Source organism: Protopterus annectens, chromosome 6.part0 (assembly GCF_019279795.1).
Source record: "Protopterus annectens isolate FY-2018-M chromosome 6.part0, PAN1.0, whole genome shotgun sequence".
NCBI lineage: Eukaryota > Metazoa > Chordata > Ceratodontiformes > Protopteridae > Protopterus > Protopterus annectens.
Genome location: NC_056737.1, coordinates 1190394749 through 1190415692, shown reverse-complemented (window position 1 = coordinate 1190415692; position 20944 = coordinate 1190394749). Strand labels below are relative to the sequence as shown.

The 20944-nt window shown below is 40.4% G+C and overlaps 1 protein-coding gene across 1 annotated transcript in view; it reads left to right on the top strand.

Annotated features, from left to right (window-relative positions):
• LOC122803965 (arachidonate 12-lipoxygenase, 12R-type-like) overlaps positions 1-17267 on the top strand; it is a 44474-nt gene extending 27207 nt beyond the window's left edge. The window contains exon 2 of the mRNA XM_044073643.1: positions 17028-17267. Within this exon, the coding sequence (XP_043929578.1) occupies positions 17028-17267 (240 nt within the window). The remainder of the gene's footprint in view (positions 1-17027) is intronic.
• Positions 17268-20944: the final 3677 nt, after the last annotated feature.

Sequence of the window (20944 nt, the reverse complement as noted above, 5' to 3'; positions counted from 1 at the left end):
ATATGCTGATGAGATGTTTATATCTCATACTTCCTGTGAAGTTATTACCCATAATCCTATATGCTGATGAGATGTTTATATCTCGTACTTCCTGTGCAGTTATTACCCATAATCTTATATGCTGATGAGATGTTTATATCTCGTACTTCCTGTGCAGTTATCAAACATCAGTTACAAGAAAACATGTCCCAGTTTTCCAACTGGCTAACTCAATGTAAACTATTCTTAAAATAATATATATATATATATATATATATATATATATATATATATATATATATATATATATGTGTGTGTGTGTGTGTGTGTGTAGACCTCCCCAAGGTGCCGGGTAACTGGCAAACACCTCTCATTGACCAAACCCAGTCCAGAGACCACAACACATTTCCAGTACTAGAGGTTGTGGCTAGATCAGCATCTTAACTTCTAATAGCACGTTCGGCTAACAAATGGAAAAATTAATTCACAATATTTTATATTGACTATGATTTTTCACTTTCTCTCCTGCTTATCTACACATCACACAGCACTGCACATTACAGAGCAATTGTGCGCCAAAGCCGGACAGTTAAATTTAACAAATTTTCTTTTAAAACCCTGGCAGAAATATCCATTTGCCAAGCTCCTCCGTGATTGTTTCTGAAAAGCCACCTATAGTGACAACAGTCTTCAACCTAACATTGTGGACAGTTAATTATTGGGGGGAGCTGAGAAACAGCATTTCTCTTTTATTTAGAAATATCTGTATTTAGCTGAGGTGTTTGTGTGGCCTACATGCTTTGAATATTGCTCATATCTGTCTGCATTTAATTTTGATTTGCAGCACTTTATTTAAGGTTTGATCACTTCTATTTTGTAGCTTATTCTAGTATTACATTTGTTTTGTTTGAAGTGTTTTATTCTACTGAAGTTTTAAGTGTTCTTGGCTAGGGTCAGTTAGGAAAGTTACCAAAGGATTCCTTTGCAAACTGTGAATAGCATCAGTTAATTAGTTTGGGGGAGCTGAGAAACAGCATTGTTCTTTTATTTAGAAATGTCTGTATTTAGCTGAAGTGTTTGTGTGGCCTACTTGCTCTGAATATTGCTTATCTCTGGCTGCATTTTTCTCCTCCGACCCACCCAGTTCTCATTGTGTTCTTACATTTGGTGGCTTTTGAGTTGCCTACCCCTACTATAAATCTCATTTTGGACACTCCTCCCAGTGCCATTTCATCAGCGCATTCCACTGAGTAAAGAGAGGTCATTTTGCAATGCCCACCCCCTTAGATTCTCAACCTTGAATTATCTTGTTTCCTCCCTTCCTATTTAACCTAAACATGCACTTTATTCATCTGTTTTTACTGTATTTGAGTCTCTTCCTACGTTGATACTTTATTTAACCTAAACATGCACTTTTTTTCTTTTTTTTTTTGTGTTGTGTGTCTCCGTGTTTCCTCCCTTCCTATTTAACCTAAACATGCACTTTATTCATCTGTTTTTACTGTATTTGTGTCTCTTCCTACGTTAATACTTTATTTTGCTTTTGCTGCTTGTTCTTAAAAGTATTAAATTGCATTTATTCTGCTGCTTTTATTACTGCTTGTTAGTAGCCTAATTACATTTTAACTGTTATTCTAAGCCTTTTGGTTTAAGCACTTGGGCTTCAGAACAGCTGTTTTACATTAGGAAGGTTTGTAGGCTACATTCTTGTGGCAGGAAAGGTAGCTTACATCCTTCTAAATTGGGAATTGCTGGTTGAAGGTTTAGTGTGTCTGCTATTCTAAAAGTGTCTTAGTGCTGGTTTAAGTACTTGGGCTTCAGGCCAGTTATTTTACATTAAGAAGGTTTGTGGTCTACACTCTTTTGGGAGGAGAGGGTAGATTCTGCCCTACTGATCTGAGAATTTCTGGTTGAAGGCTTATCGTGCCTGCTTATCTGAACTATTTTTTTCTGAAACTGGTCTGCCTTGTTTGCTGTAGCATAGTCTAGAGTCAGACCTGTTGAATCTAGATCTGTTTGTATAACTTGAGCACTAATCCAGGCCTTCTTTTTTGGAGAGGAAGAATCTAACATCATCATTAGATATAATTTCTGCTTATTCATTTTTTATTGGCTGAGAAGCCTGGAAATGTTATCTGATAGGTTGCTTTTGCAACTGTATTTTTTTGTAATGTATGTATTGACAAAGCTGACTTTAAAGGCGATCAGCCTAGATCACATCATTAAGAATTGATATCAGGAAGCAGGATTAGTTAGATGATTTTATCCAAGGAAGTTTTGTTACTGTTTCATAGTTACAATATTTAATGAGTTGCTTTGTCATAGTTTTCTGTTTACATAGCTTGTCTTGATAAGCCACTACTGACTGGGCTCAGCTTCACCAATTTTTTATTTTCAAGATTTATTCAATGAGTGGCTTTTGTATGTGGAAATTTTTCCTGCATTACTAACATAGACCTCTCACTGTTTGATTTGTTGGTTTTGAGAAGCCTTCACTGATTGGGCTTATTTTAACCTATAGTTGCTTTATTTCCATTTTTCATCCTATTAGAGGCATGTATATGTGGACTTTTTCTGCATTACCAGTTTGGTATTATTGAAACCATTCGCTAAGAAAGACAAATGTATTATTTAATTACTTACTTTTGATTGGGTGTTTTGTACACGGACTAAAAAGATCTGGTCTGTTTTTCATTTTTATAGGTGGTTTGGATTTCTCCTGATTTCCATTTTATATTATTAACATATGATCTAATTTTGATTGGTTTGCACTCATTTTAAATATATGGGTTTGGTCTGTGTTCCTGGTCTGAAGAAGTGATTTTGTTTTTGCCATGAAAGCACTCAGCTTTTCTCAAGTAAATTTATATATTTTTCAGTCATGGCAGTTTGGAATATTTTCGTCTACAGAATTTGGTCATTGCATTACTCCACACTCTTAGTCAGCTGTCTCTGTTTTTTTGCATCTTGCACAGCGTAGCAACTGCCTTATGTACACAGACAACCCTTTACTACTACCACCCAGGAACACAATATGTGAGAGATGCAATTATATTAAGAACCTAGAATCCTTACTGTCTCAGTCACAAGCCAGTACATCTGGCACTATGACACTACACCTCTAATACCACCCACACCTGTACAACACACTCCTACATATGCAGATGTTATCAACAAAATCATACCTAAACAAAAGAGATATCTGAAGCAAAAACACATACACACATTACAACCCACAGCACTAAGCATCACAGATAGTACTGTGTCTCACAGCCTCTAAGGCCCAGCCATAAACCCAACATAATAGTCGTAGGAGACTCTATCTTGAGACACACAGCTATGCCTCTCACCAAGCTATTCAAGGAAAATGTCAATGTAAGCTGCTTGTCAGGTGCTAGAATCCACCATATCATGCACACACTCAAGTCTCTTAACAACAGGTACTGTTATGACTCTGTCATAGTCCATGTTGGTGTGAATGACTTGAGACGTACCTCTCTGTACTATATGAAGTGAGACATGATTGAGCTCACTGAACATGTATCCCAGGCAGGTATATCCCTAAGCTTAAGCAGCATCCTACCATCACCCAGAATGATGCCTCAATACAAACAGAAAATGATTGACTTTAACAATTGGCTTAGTTCTGGTGTCATTCCAAGGGGATCCAGTACCTGACAGTCTGGGAGGACATGATTGACAGACCTTGATGCTTTGCCAGAAATGGCCTTCATCTGTCTCCCCTGGGATTCAGACTTCTGGCAAAGGCTCTTGTCTCACCCCTAGTGCCTTTGTTAGGCAAAGTCATGAGCACAAAATTTCCAACATGAAAAATTCTTCTAAACGAAATTTAAAGGTCGTGCTGCTAAATGCTAGAAGTCTTAGCATGAAACTGCACTCATTGCAAGCATTCCTTGCCCTGGAGGATGCTGACATTTGTGCAGTCACTGAAACCTGGTTCAAAATTGCAGAGAGCACCCCAGCCTTACTAGGTTACTCATCCTACTGTGCTTTCAGACCCCAAATGGAGGGCTACAAAGCCAAAGGAGGTTGAGTTTCAATATTTATTTAAGACATGCACACCTCCAGGCTGGTCAAATGGTATGATGCACAGGAGATACTCCAAGTGAAGTTAAATATTGACAAAAGACCTATTTAAATCATAGCTAGCTACAGACCCCCACCTTAACTCAGTACACCCAATCCACCTATCTGGACTTACTTGAATCAATCAAGATTCAACCATCTACCCTGATCCTGGGTGACTTTAACTACCCAACCATAGAGTGGAAGAACTATTCTAGCCCAAACTTGAATGCCCAGAGGTTCTCAACTTCATGAATGCCAACGTATTGCATCAGCGGGTCAACACCCCTATGAGAGGTGAAAATATCCTGAACCTGGTCCTAACCAACATGAATAACCACTGTAGCAGCACTACAGTGTCATCCTCCTTGGTAAGATCCGACCATAAAGTGATCACTTTCAAAGTCACCTACTCCCTTGACCCCCCCCCCCCTTAGGGTCAAACAAAAAAACTTTTCCAAAGCTGACTACAATCTCCTGAGAGGAGGTATAAGCAGCTTCACAGCCACTGTCCCTTTAGATGAAACTAGCATTAATGTCCAAGCCTACACCAAAAAACTATATGAGCACCTACGTAGCTATATGAACTCAGCAATACCTGACACAATCAAGTCGTCTTCCTCAAGGAAGAGTAAACCTGTTTCATGGACAGCAGCAATAAACAAACTCTGCAATAAAAGGAAACAATTGCTGTCCAGGACCAAGAAGGAGCAGTTGCCAAGTTGGACAAAATCTCCTCTTTGTATGAACAAGCAAATAATGTCCCTGGTGAAATCCTCTAAGGCTAACATCTAGTACAAATTGGCCACATCCACTAAGGACAATTTCAAGGCCTTCATCACATATGTCCATAATCTCAAAGGTAACACCCAAATCTGCTCTGAAATGATGGTTAATAACACCACATACACAAATGCCATAGCTATAGCCAATGTGCTGTCAGACAGGTTCAGTGAAAACTTCACTCCCCCTGTCCCCGTCAGTAAACCAGGACATCCCCAGCCCACCTCCTTTTATTACCAGGGAGCAGGTCTTTAATGCTGTCTCTCAAAGGCAAAAAATGCAGTCTCCATGGGACCCGAAAACATCCCTGGCTGTATCCTATGTGAACTCAGGCATGAGCTCAGCTCCATTAGGCACTCTATTCAACCAAAGCCTGAGCACCAAGTTTGACCCAGCTGCATTGTTAGTAGTACAACAGGTAGTATACTTGCTTTTGATGCAGAAGGCTGTGTGTTCTACTCCCACAGTATGCAGATGGGTTGCTGATACTGTACTGTCTTGTACTTTAAAGGGAGTGGATGCTGCAGTCCTGTGAGTGTCCTCCTTTGGAGGAGTTATCTAGTAACTATGAACCTGTTATCAGTTTGCCATCCATTCCCTATTGCAATATTACTAGCTTATCATTTGGGAAAAGGAGGTCATAACATCCCTGTATTCTTCCCTTATAAGGCCAATTATTGAGTGCAATGCGCCCTTTGGCATGTACTTCAAAAAGCACATGCAGCAGCTGGAGATACCCCAGAGGTTCCTCACTCAAAGAATCCAGGGCCTCAAACATCTACCCTACACAGATAGGCTAAAAGCCCTGTCCCTCTACTCAGTTTCATACAGACTCCTTAGAGGTGACCTCTGTCTGGCATACAAAGCAATCTCAGACCCTGCCTTGATGGGATGCTGCATATCCGCAAGTCAAGCTCCACTCGAGTAACCCACACGCATGACCTCAACCTGGTCTGTGACATCAATAGGACTTGTTGGCGGGACAGATTTTTGTCCCAGAGACTCCCTCATCTGTGGAATAGACTCCCTCCCCATGTCAAGCAGAGTACCTCATTATTCCTTTTCAAGCGTAACCTGGATAGCTGGATGGGAAACAGAAAATACACCTCTGGGATTCCACCGGTGTCCCTGTTGGACAGGAGAAACTGGTGCTGACTTTGTGGGAAGATGGGTGAAATTCTTAGCTAGGCTTGCAAGGGCCTCCAGGCAAATAGCCTAGTATCATCCTAAGAACCTATGAACCTATGACTACCTTTGTTTCTCCTGCCAAACTTGTTAACTTGGGTCTCTTGAGGCAGTGTAGCAATTGCCTCTTGTAGACAGACAGCCCTCTACTAATAACACAGTCTAGTACAGAGAGCGAGAGATATATATACACCAAGAATCTAGAATCCATGCTCTCTCTCACACTCAAAACAGTAGCATGGAGAAGGTTGTCAACTCACCCACCACTACATATTCACATAGTATCACTACTCATACACATTGTACACATCAAACATGTAAAGTCACATATGCAGAGGTTCTCTTGAAAAACTTACCAAAACACCAGAGACCTCCAAAACACAAATCTGTTACAGCTAACACAGTCCGCAGAGCACCCACAACACATAGTAACACCAGAGTCTCACCACCCAGCCCGTAAGTCATAACACTCAAAAACCAAGTTTTCTTGTCATTGGAGATTCAGTAGTGAGACACACGGATGTCCCACTCAACAGGTTGGGCAAGGAGAAAGTTACAGTCAGCTGTCTGTCTGGTGCCAGGATTTACCAAATCATGCATGCACTCATGTCTCTCAGCAACAAGTACTGTTATGACTCTGTCATATTTCATGTTGGTGTGAATGACCTGAGATTACCTTACTGGACTACATGAAGAGAGACGTGGTTGAGCTGTCTGAGTATGTGTCCCAGGCAGGTATGTCCCTAGCCTTGAGCAACATACTACCCTCACCTAGAATGATGCCACAATATAAACAAAAATTATTGATTTCAATAATTGGCTTAGTTTTTGGTATCATTCCAAGGGGATCCAGTTCCTGTCTGCCTGGGAAGCCATGGCCTACAAACCTCTCTGCTTTGCCAGAGACAATTTTCACCTGGTACCCCTAGGCCTTTGGCTGCTGGCAAAGGATCTTGCCTCCCCATAGTGCCTTTTTTAGGCAAGGTCTTAAAAACAACATTACTGATGTGAAATTAACCAATCAGAACAAAATAAAGGTCATGCTGTTAAATTGCTAAGAGCTTAAACCAAAACCTGCACTCCCTGGAAGCACTGCTATCACTAGAAGATGTAGCTGTCTGTGCAGTCAAAGAAACTTGGTTTAAGGCCTCAGAGAGTACCCCAGCCCTGCAAGGCTACAATGCCTTTCCACACCTTTAGACCACAAAATGAACATGTAAAAACCAAAGGAGGCAGTGTTTCAATCTATATTACAGATAAATTCACCTCATGTCTAGTTATACTGGACAACTCCATGGAGTTACTCCAGGTCCAGGTTATGATGGGTAAGACCCCCATTCAAGTCATAGCTAGTTATAGATCCCCCCTATGGGTCATGACACCCATGTAGCCTACTTAACCAAACTGAAGAAAATCCAAATTTTACCAAACACACGGGTTAAAGGGGATTTCAGTTATCCCATCATCATCTGGAAGCCTACTATAGCCCAAACTCACTAGCACAAAAGTTCCTTGACTTTGTGAATTCAAATGCCCTGGAGCAAATTGTCTATACCCCGACAAGAGGAACAAACATTCTAGATTGGTCCTCACCAACATGTCAAACAGGTGCACTGCTGCAACTGTTGGACCCTCATTAGTTAAAACTAACCACAAATCAGTCATCTTCGAACTAACACTAGAACTCACAAAGGGTGAAATCAGACTAAAACCTTCACCAAGGCAAACTATACTCTCCTAGATGAAGGTGCAAATGCATTTCAAGTCCCACCTCAACCTGAAAGTGGTAACTATGCCAAAGCATACACTAAAGCCCTGTACAGTCACTTGCATAAGTGTATAAACTTGGCTGTACCAGATAGAATCAATGCCAGAGATCCAAGTAAAATCAAGCTGCCATGGTGTGCTTCCAGCATCAACAAACTCTACAATAAATGCAAAATGTTGATGCCCAAGAAAACAAAGACAAGGAACCAACAATGGAAAAGCACCCTCCTCAGCCTTAACAGGCAAATAAAACCACTTGTCAAACCCTCCAAAAGCTCCTTCGAGAGAAACCTAATAAGTACTGCCAAGAATAGCCATAAGTCCTTTTACAGCTATGTACATAACCGAAAGGGTAGGACCAAAGCAAGTCCAGAACTGGCGGCCAATGGTATCACACACACACTGAATCCTCAGAGATAGCAAGCCTGTTAGCGGATAGGTTTGGTGAAATGTCACTCCCTTATCCCCTCCTAACTTACAACAAACCCCTCCTCAAACTCCTTCCCCACTTTACATATCTGAAGATCAGGTTCTCAAAGCCCTAGCCAAGGCAAAGAATATGGTCTCTACGGTAACAGATGACATCCCAGGCTGTCTTCCAAACAGGCTAAAACATGAACTAGCATCACCATTAAGTACCCTTTTCAATCATAGCCTAACCATAGGCTTTGTTCCTGTAGAATGGAGAACAGCTACTGTTATTCCCCTCCACAAAGGTGGCCTAGCAACAGATCCAGGGAATTACAGACCCATAAGCCTGATCACCCTCATCGGTAACGCCATGGAACATATCATTATGGACCTCATAAATAAAGACATAGGTGACCTCCAAACCCTGGACTCTATCAATTCGGCTTCATGAAGGGTAGTTAAATCTGGTGTATTTCTTTGAAGGTGTGACCAAGGCCATTGATGAGGGCAAATCTGTGCACACAGCACACCTCAACTTGGCAAAGACTTTTGACACAATCTCACATTCAGGCATTACCGATAAACTTAGCAAACTGAATGTAAACCCCCTTGTTGTAAGATGGGTTGCCATCTGGCTCACAAATAAGACACACACTATCAAAGTGGGTGATTCTACATCAACCAGCAGACCTGTTACCAGGAGGTATCCACAGGGGTCAGTGCTGGGCCCCTACTGTTTGGTATATACTTCTCAGAAGTTCAGTCAAAACTAAAGGGTTGTAGCTGACCAAGTTTGCAGATGACTGCAAACTAGGTGCAATCATTGAATCCCCAAATGATGTCAGTATATTCTAGGAGGGCCTCACACAGACCAATGACTGGTGTATTAGTCATGGTCTCAAACTGAATGCAAAGAAATGCATCATCATTCCCTTCAGCACAATCTCCCTTCACACTGTTAAATCAATAACAATACCTTAAGTACCCATGAAGTCGTAAAGGACCTGGGATCACAGGTTGACCATGACCTTAACTTCAACCACCACATGTCTACTGTTAAAAGGAAAGCTTTCCACACAGCTCACTTGATTAGTAAAGGCATCGCCTCGAGATCAAAAGAAGTTATAACCCCCTATACCCAGCACTTATCCGGCCCATAATTGAGTATAATGTCCCATTCAGTTTGTACTGTACTAAGCAGCTACAGCAATTAGAGAGACCTCAGAGGTTTCTTACAAAGAAGAGCATGTGCCTCCACCGTGTGCCTTACATGGACCTATTAAAATCCCTGTTACTATATTCCATATCATATAGACTTCTTAGGCTGTGACTTATGCCTGGCCTACAGAGCAAACCAAGACCTAAACATAATGAACTTACTGCATATCCATAAATCAAACTGGTCTAGGGCTACCCATTCCAGGGACTTAAATATGGCCTGTGACTTAAATAGGACATGCTGGAGGGGCAGCTTTATCTCCCAGTGACTGCCACTTCTTTGGAACAGGCTACCAATTCATGTGAAACAGAGCAGCTCTATGATGCTGTTCAAGAGGAACCTGGATGAGTGGATGAGGCACCGTAAATTCTTACCAGGGATAGCACCCACAACCCTCCTGGACATGGGCAATCATCACTAAATGCAGTCTTGGGTACTGACTAGTACTTGTATGGTATTGCATTGGGGTGAAACAGCTAGGCTTAAAATGACCTCCAGGTCGATAGCCTAGTAATCTCCTATGAACCTCATGATTCTATAAGATTTCCTCACTTTTCTTTATAAGTTGTTTATATTCATTTATTCTACTTCACTGTTTATTCTACTATGTTAATATTTTAATGTTTATATCTTAATGTTTTAGCATTAATGTGCTTTTTCTACACCATACGGGCAACTGTTCTCCCTTTTCTTGCATTGATAATCTGTTTCTCACTTTCCCTTTCTGTAAATCACCCTGAAGATGTTAAATGCCCCCTTTTGTTTTCGGTATTCTTTCTCTTACTTTTATTTATTTCCCTACCCCTTCTGACAAAGTATGTACATATTCTAAGACTGTGCTTAATCCTTTAACTTATAACCATATCTCTGATTACATACCTTGTACTGCATGGAAAAAGACAAACTTGTTATGCACCTTTCTAAGTCTAGTCCTGTTTTGTAGTATAAAACTTAATTACTTAAATCAGCTACAACTGTGAGGCTTGTTTCTGCAGGTATTTTTAAGGTTGACATCTGAATTTTTTGTAGCGTGCGATTTCTTTTAGCTGGGCTGGCAGTGTTTCTCTTGACTGTGGTGCCATTATTAAGGGGAAAAAAGAGGAAATCCTGATCCTCACATTCCCTGAACTTATATGTACCAACATCAAAGCAGAAACATGAAGAAAAGGGAAAATTCTGAAAACAAAGGAGTCACTTCCAGAGATGCACCAGCCCTGTTTTCCTACACAAAGCAATAATCAAGGAGTTCAGCACCCGGATGCTGAAAATGACAGACTGCACCCTCATCCAGTAAGAACTCAATGAATTGTAGGGAAGAGTTTAGAAACAGCTGATTGGCTGAAAACTGAAGGTTGCACTTTAAATATTACTCAAACAAGTACCATGGCAAACTCTTACTTCACTCCTTTCTCTTAGTCATGCATCAGCTTCACTCTTCATCACTACATGCTGACTTGAAAAAAGTTGCAAATCAGACTTGTTTCACCCTGGGCATTGAATGTAAGTAGTGGCGACAGGTGCAAATTAGGTTGTCAGTGCTTTTGAAGGATGTGACCACCAAAAAGGAATCCCAGCTAGTATGACCACTGTCAGTTTATGCTCACAGAGAGTGTGCATTGCATGGGAAACTGGTAGCTAAATCAAAATGGATATGTTGCAGTGCTCTTGGGAAGATTGTTAATGCATCTCTAAGCTGTGTACAGTAAACACTGAAATTGTCACTTGGACAACAAAACACTCCTTTCAGCAGGCTGTGACCGGTAGCACATCTGCTACAAATACTGGGAGAGTGGTCCAGTCTCCTCTCAGTCCCTTGGTAGTAATAGGTTTGCAACAGTGACATCTGGGACAAAATGCATCTGTCCTCTTAGTACTCCTTGAGCTCTGTTTGCAGGGGTTAGAAAACTGGCTGCTATGTATTCCTCCTTGCATAAACTTCAGTAAAATATTACTGCAAAAAACAGGTGTTCAAGGTCTAAGAGTTAAAAAAAAATTAAATGCAATTCAATTTACTTGACAATGATACTAATTTAGTGCACACCATACGTGGCAATGTAACAGGAACCTTAAAAACTAGATAAATGAACTTTGAATGAGGGTCCTGTTTGACGATAAGAGCCTTAAGCTGCAGCTCCATAGCTTGTACCTTAATACAGTCGTGATAATGTACACCACAGAACACACACCTGCATCAGGTAAACCACTGCTGCTCCACAGCAAATACCTTAATGCAGTCGTGATAATGTACACCACATAACACACACCTGCATCAGGTAAACCAGTGCAGCTCCATGTCATGCACCTTAATGCAGTCCTGATAATGTACACCACAGAACACACAACTGCATCAGGTAAACCGCTGCTGCTCCACGTCATGCATCTTAATGCAGTCCTGATATTGTACACCACATAACACCCACCTGCATCAGGTAAACAACTGCTGCTTAATGCAGTCCTGATAATGCACACCACAGAACACACACCTGCATCAGGTAAACCATTGCTGCTCCACAGCAAATACCTTAATGTAGTCCTGATGATTTATGATACATAACACACACCTGTATCAGGTAAACCAGAGCAGCTCCACGTCATGCACCTTAATACAGTCGTGATAATGTACACCACATAACACACACCTGCATCAGGTAAACCATTGCTGCTCCACAGCAAATACCTTAATGCAGTCCTGATGATTTATGCTACATAACACACACCTGCATCAGGTAAACCAGTGCAGCTCCACGTCATGCACCTTAATGCAGTCCTGATAATGTACACCACATAACACACACCTGCATCAGGTAAACAACTGCTGCTTAATGCAGTCCTGATAATGTACACCACAGAACACACACCTGCATCAGGTAAACCACTGCTGCTCCACAGCAAATACCTTAATGCAGTCCTGATGATTTATGCTACATAACACACACCTGTATCAGGTAAACCAGTGCAGCTCTACGTCATGCACCTTAATGCAGTCCTGATAATGTACACCACAGAACACACACCTGCATCAGGTAAACCACTGCTGCTCCACAGCAAATACCTTAATGCAGTCCTGATGATTTATGATACATAACTCACACCTGTATCAGGTAAACCAGTGCAGCTCCACATCATGCACCTTAATGCAGTCCTGATAATGTACACCACATAACACTCATCTGCATCAGGTAAACCACTGCTGCTCCACAGCAAATACCTTAATGCAGTCCTGATGATTTATGATACATAACACACACCTGTATCAGGTAAACCAGTGCAGCTCCACGTCATGCACCTTAATGCAGTCCTGATAATGTACACCACATAATACCCACCTGCATCAGGTAAACCACTACTGCTCTACAGCAAATACTTTAATGTGGTCCTGATGATTTATGCTATATAACACACACGTGTATCAGGTAAACCAGTGCAGCTCCATTGCACACCTGTTAATACTGTCCTGATGATGCACACCACACAACATACACACACATACATCAGGTAAACCAGTGCAGCTCCAAGTATGCACCTTAATGCAGTCCTTATAGTGCATGCCACATAACACACACCTGTATCAGATAAACCACTGTGGCTCCATAGCACACTCCTTAATGTTGTCCTGGTAATTAACATCACATAATGTGCACGTATATCAGGTAAATCACTACAGCTCCAAGCGCACACATGTACACCATTCTGATAGCACACATCACATAACAAACACCTGCATCAGGTAAACCAGTACAACTCCATTGCCCACAACTTAATGTAGTCCTGATAATGCATTCATCATAACACAAACCTGTGTCAGGTAAACCAGTGCAGCTCCACAGTACAAACCTTAAAGCTGTCCTGATAATGCATAGAAAATAAACACCTGTATCAGGTAAACCAGTGGATTTCTATAGATCACACCTTGATGTAGTCCTGATAATGCATGCCTCATAACTCACACCTGTATTAGGTAAACCACTGCTGCTCCATAGCCCACACCTTAATGCAGTCCTGATAATGCATGCCACATACACACCTGTATTAGGAAAACCAGTGCAGCTTCATGGCACACACCTTAATGACGTTCTAATGATGGACTCCACATAACACACACACACACACACACACACACACATGCATTCTTTAACCACTGCAGTTCAGTAACAAACACTTTAATGTGATCCTGATAATGCATGCCTCATAACACACCATGCATCAGTTAAACCAGTGCAGCTCAGTAACAAACACCTTAATGTGATCCTGATAATGCATGCCTCATAACACACCCTGCATCAGGTAAACCAGTGCAGCTCAATAGCAAATACCTTAATGTGATGCTGATAATGCATGCCTTATAACACATCCTGCATCAGGTAAACAAGGGGAGATCCATAGTTCACACCTTAATGCCATCCTGATACTGCATCCCTCATAACACACACCTGTATCAGGTAAGCCAGTGCAGCTCAATAACAAACACCTTAATGCGATGCTGATAATACATGCCTCATAACACACACCTGTATCAGGTAAACCAATGTAGTCCCACATTAAAACATGAGGCAGGTGGAGGAGAAGGTAATATTGAAATGAAATAATTAATAATGAATAAAATAATTTTGTAAATGCTTAGTAAATTACAGATAAAAATTTAAGAAAAAGTATTTCCAAACTGTCTTGTGACTCCAGATACTACTGTTTTATTGTCATCCTGTATATTTTATCCATTCTGTGCTGCTGTTTCAACACCTTTTTGCTCCATGGCTTAACTCTTACATCTTGCCAGGGTGCCTTTACACTGTCATCAAGTATCTTCTTGTATTGCTTTCTCACGATTTAAATAACATGTTCATCTTCATACCTTTTTCCACAACCCCATGTTGCTGTGTGTTACAGTTGTTTGTCATTGCTGCATGCCCTGGAGGTTCCCTTACTCCTCGGTCCATGGATTATTTAGTATTACTTGTTTAAATATCACTGGTCGGTCCCAGTAACCTTATTTTACATGGGACAATGAGGAACAAAACACTGTCATATTTGCCCACAGAAGGTCTTATTAGCTTAAGTATGGCCCCATTTCCTTTACAAGCAGGCACCTGTCTTACTGCTGACTGTGTACAATAAAGTGGTCTAGTGGTATCTCTGCCCTAAGACCAAAGATGGTTACACCTCCCAAACATTCCTGGTGGTCTATCCTGCCAGCTATTTTTAGCTTCTGCCAATGAGGCTACAGAAAGAAACCTGCCTCCCACCAATAAGCCATCCCCCTTTCCTCCCCAGAGAAGGTGAGCAGGCAAAGCATCATGGCTACTCCCCTACCCTATACCGGCTGCAGCAGGTATGCAAACTGTAATTCAACTCTTCTCACTTGGGAGTAATGTCATGTGACTGCTTTGCACATTACTTTTGGGCCTGGAGAGTTTCCAGCTATAAACAGATCATACACCACGACTGCTGCTGTTGGATTCATATGACTTGGACAAGGTTCCCTCAACATGCCAACAGCTGTTGATGTTGCTCAGATGATTCCATGCAAAAGCAATAATGTTTGAAGGAAACAACTGACCATGGTTTATACCCTGTCCAATTAGATACTGAAGATAAAGTGAGCGATTACATGGAAACCATAATGTCTAGAAGAAAAGGGAACTGCCTGTAGGATAGACATGCTCAGAGAAGCTGATAAACAGGATACAAACCTACAGACTATAATTGGCTAAATTCATAATGAGTGGCCAAGTAAAAGTATGCAGACAATTCAGTTTGCTTTACACTTTGGTGTGAAAGCTCAGTTTTCAGAGCATGAGTATCTTTTATTCTGCCAAGATCAGATTATAAGGCCAACTTCTCAAAGATAAATCTAGAAAAGGGGATGAAGGATGGCCTAAGTGTGGACAGAGCAGGGATGTCCATGTGATGTCTGGCTATCAATACTGACCTATCAAAGCTTGAGTCTGGAGTTAGTATATATATACATATATATATATATATATATATATATATATATATATATATATATATATATATATATATATATATATAGTTGGGGGGGTTTCTGCAAAGAGTTATTCATTGCAATTATAAATATCCATGTGTATGATTTAAAATGTTTAACATATTCCCCTCACACCCTCCCTAAGTATATATACTAACTCCAGGATTGCACTACAGTGGGGAAAGGGCATATACCTTTTACTTTAAAGTATTAGTGTTATGAGTATCAGTCAAATGAGTTTTCAGTCTTTTGAACTGTCAGTGTTTTGGTCTCAGTCAAATGAATTTCAGTCAAATGAAATTTAGGTCATATGAAGTAGACCCGATAAAACACATTCCTTTCATTCCTTACCTGACTTAAAACTCAGACTGTCTCAAGTTAGAAGGAAAAAAGAAATGACAGAAAACAGGTGTGACTGAATTCAGAGAAATGATACTGTAGATAATCTGAAGCAGTCATGGAGGTACAGTAAGCGGAAGTCAAATACAAATCCAGACCAATCATGAGATATCTAAACCAAGTGGGCAATTATTGAACCGTATGACAACTGCCATAACCATTACCAGGTAAGTTCACAGGGGTGAGAGACCTTGAGTCTGTGTCTTCAGATCCTAGTGACTTGGGCAGACATGACAAACATAAGAGCCATACGTTACCTAAAACAGACAAGCTATTTAACAGAGAAATATTAATGAATATTGACTTGTCACAAAAAGCAAACCCCTTCATTTTACTCCATGAAGGCATGAAATAAGTGTCTCCAACCTAGGGGAGTTACTTCATGAGGGCATAAAATAAGGTTTCCAGTGAGGTAGAAGCACCTGTGATTTTGGAAAGGCTTTATCAAAATAACTATGGATGCAAAAATATGGTTAGAAAGTGGAAAAGTTTAAATATTGTTTCAATATTAGTGAAAAATTTAAAATATTGTAAAGTAATGGCAAATGCCTTTCATACCACAAGTTTTAAAAATTATAGGTTCAAAAAACTGCATGCCTAATTTTCTAAAACAAGAGACTGAAATTTTCTTCTGAAAGGAGAGAAGATGTAATAATGTGAGATAACCAGTATGGTCCATGAGACACTGTTAGAATAAAACCTACAGGCATTTTCCCATAATGCACGTGGAATTGTACAGCTGACTGCATGGTGTGAGGGCTGCTGTTCTATACTTTTGTGCAACTAGAAAAGAAAAGAAATGCAACAAAGTAGTACACATTAAATGGCCTAACATTCCCTGATACAAATTGCAGTATTAGTACTGGAATGGCTACTGTCCTGTTGAAGTGATTCTCAGAGGAGCATTCATTAGGGTCCTTACATCTATACTAACCGCTGCTCTGTTTGGTGTTGTATGTGCTTTACATTGTTATATTTTTGTCAAATTATTTTGAATAAAAGGCCGTAAAGTCAGTATTAATATTCTAATACTTCAGCAGAAATTGTAAGACTCCAAGAAAGGATGTATTCCTTACTCTGATATCACATTTAAGTAATCCATCTGTAGAAATGCTAAGGCATAATGTAAATTATGGTTCATTCCTTGACATCTTTCGCTGATCTTGATGTAAATCTCAGTCATATACTAATTTTTTTTTTTTATCTTTTTTTTAGGTTACTGTTTATGCTGATGAAGATCTAGGTGATCTTGTTATGATTACTTTAGAAAGGGAAGGAATTCTTACTATGACAGACTCCGGTTGGTATTGTGAGTACGTAAAAGTGTCGGATGTTAACACAGGGAGAGTGTATATATTTGGAGTTTTTAACTGGGTTTTAAGAAATAAACCAGTGAATGTTATAGAAACCACAGGTAAGAAAATCCATGCTTTACTCTGTGTGTCATACTCATAAAAATCTGTATATGTTGAATGCATACACACACTCAGTATGACGTATATTCATTTTATTATTATATATAGTATGTTGTATTATAGGTTGCCTAATCATCTCTGTCCTCAGCAATATTTCATATCTTTTGTCACCTCAGACATCCCTGAATCCTGTAGCCTCTCACCCACCCACAGGACCCACAGAGCCACAGACGTCCCACTCCTCTTTCCGTTTCATGTATAGTGAGGTTTGGGTCCATCCCCCCTAACAAAATAGTCCAAACAGTTCTCAACTTCAGAGATCCAGAACCAAAATATCCCAACAATATTTTACAGCACTTGCTAAACCCAGATTTTTTTTACCCTCCCACAAATGATTACAATAATGTACATTACAGACATCACATTTCCTACATGTGTATTTTTGTTTCTGTACCCTCCCACAAATGATTACAATGGTGTACATTACAGACATCACATTTCCTACATGTGTATTTTTGTTTCTGTACCCTCCCACAAATGATTACAGTGGTGTACATTACAGACATCACATTTCCTACATGTGAATTTTTGTTTTTTACCCTCCCACAAATGATTACAGTGGTATAAATTACAGACATCACATTTCCTACGTGTATTTTTGTTTCTTTACCCTCCAATAAATTATAAAAATGGCATACATTACTGACATCATATTTCCTACATGTGAATTTTTGTTTCTTTACCTACCCACAAATGATTACAATGGTGTACATTACTAATATCACATTTCTTACATGTGTATTTTAGTTTCTTTACCCTCCTACAAATGATTACAATGGTGTACCTACAAGGGAATTTTTGTTTCTCTACCCTCCCACAAATGATTACAATGGTATACAATAATGACATCACATTTCCTACATGTGAATGTTTCTTTCTTTACCCTCCCATAAATGATTACAATGGTGTACATTACTGACATCACATTTCCTACATATGAATTTTTGTTTCATCCTCCTACAAATGATTACAACAGTGTGCATTACTGACAACACATTTCCTACATGTGATTTTTTGTTTCTGTACCCTCCCACAAATGATTACAATGGTGTACATTATTAACATCACATTTCCTACATGTGAATTTTTGTTTCTGTACCCTCCCACACATGATTACTCACTCCTAGTGCGAATGCACAGACCAGCTTCCATTTATTAACTGAAATTACAAGTGTAACACACAAAGTGATTTAGGGTAAAATATACATCCTAGCTTAATTTTGTTAGTCTGGAAGCATTCCGTTGGCAGGAATCAGACAGTACCTTCACCAAAAATCAGGCTCTGATACTATATTGCTAAGATTTACGTCCAGCAAAAACGGCAAGCATTTACTTTAAATATTTGTCAGCTGAACCTACAGCCAGTTACCTTTAAGACCCAGTAAAACTCCTTGTGGTGTATTCCCCGCTCCGCTTAGCCCTCGCTTCGCTCGGGCTCGCTCCGCGCCTCACCCTGCCCCTTATCCCACCCGCCCCCACTACCTCTACATTTATAAGGACGCCCAGCCCATCCCACTTGCTACCTACCAATCACAACTGTCCCTCACTCTGACACTTCTCCCGCCCACTTTTTTGACTTTCTATACTACCAAGGTTACTCTCCTAGTCCTCCCACCCACCAACCTCTCTCCATCTCCACTCTGTCACTTCCCTCTCCCACATCCTGCTCTCCCATTTTACCAAGGAAATTCTCCTAGTCCTCACACCCACTAGCCTCTCACTATACCATGGATAAAAACTCATTTTCTATCTTCGCCTTCATAGTATTACTCCTTCTTATTCCTTATCTTTTAACCAGATATGAAACTCAAGCCCTCTCAGGAGTTCACCACCCCAGGAGTCACACCTCCTCACATTCAAACCATCCTTCCAATCTTATCTTTCCCTCTCTCTACCCTGCTAATAACCCAGGCTCCAAGATAGTACATCCTACCCTCTGCCACCCTAAGGCAACCACAACTAAAGCTAATTTTAAATTACTAATTAAACTCCAAAAACTACTAGACCACCTGAAAAAATGTACCATAAAAGATGGCGACATCCACCCCAACCCAGGTCCTAACACTGTCCCAGGCTCTAACTCCTCGAAATCCACCAGAAGCTCTGCTGGCTCCCTCCTTATGTTCCACCTCAATCTAAGAAGCATTAATAAAAAGGTTCACAACTTACATGCTATGCTAGCTACCCATTCCCCTGACATCATGTGTCTATCGGAAACATGGCTCAAACCAAGCACTAAGGATGAAGAAATTATCCCACCCGGGTATAACATCCTTAGGGCTGATCAGACAACTAAAAAGGGCGGGGGAATAGCTATCATGTTCAAAAATTAATTGAATATCATAAGGAATCCACTCCAACCTCCTAAAGTCTCTAACCTAGAACTGATTGCCCTAAAGCTATGCCTAAACAGCCAAAAAAGTATCAATCTTATAGTAATTTATATACCACCAGGCAAGAACTTAGAAAACCTAGAGCAAACTCTCAGCTGGTTTGCCACCAACTACCCACAAGAAACCATAGTACTAGGGGACTTCAACATTGACTGGGCCCTCTGCTCCGAGCACACAAATCCCCACCCCCCATCAACCTACATGGCTTCTCCCAAAATATTCTCTCTCCCACTAGAAATGGAAATGCTCAGCAAAAAGAGAGTATCATTGACTGGATTCTTACCAACAAGGGTACAAATAACTATACCACAGGGACCCTTCCCAATGACCTTAGTGACCACCTTATAACCTTTATCATAAAACATAAATGCCCACCTACTAACCCCCCCCCCCACCAGACTAGTTAGAAATAATAAGAAATTTGTCCCAGACCAATTTCTTGCAGAACTCAAATCTTGTAATTGGTCCATCCTAAAAACTTTATCCCTAGATGAGAGTGTGTCATACTTTAATGACACATTCCTCAAGATACTTGACTCCCCAAAGCGACTAATCAGAACTAAGGACAATCGCACCTTGGCTAACAAGAGATACTAAAACCAAAATTAAACTCCGTGACCAGGCCTGGAACAAATGGAGAGCTACTAAAACTCCCGTAGATCGCACCAAGTTTCAACAGCTTAGAAACTCGACAAAAGCAGCCATTACTACAGATAAAAAACAATATTTCTGTCACCTTCAGGATAAACATCAGCATAACCCTAAGAAATTTTGGGCTGGATTTAATAACCTCCTTCATCCAGGCAAATCTATCACTCCCACCCCTGAGAAACTCATCGGGAAAGATCCAGAAGAAATAGCCAACACCTTTAACTCTTTTTTTTACCGAGACCATTCAGTCCCTAGCCAGTCAGCTCACCTCTACTCCCTCATCAGTAACTTTAACTAAAGACCCTGCTCACCCCTCCTTTAACTTACAACCAACATCTATCTCCTATATTCGTACTCTTTTGAAAAAACTCAAACCAACCACCCTAGCGGCTGACCAACTCCCAGCCGAATACTTACAAATAGCGTCTGATGCCATAGCCTATCCCATATCAATCTTGATTAACAGAACCATAACTGAAGCTACCATTCCCTCAATTTAGAAAATCTCTTATATCATCCCTCTCCACGGATACATCCAACTACAGACCCATAGCAATACTGTCTCCACTAGTCAAAATTATGGAACGGTGTGTTCACAAACAACTCATAAACC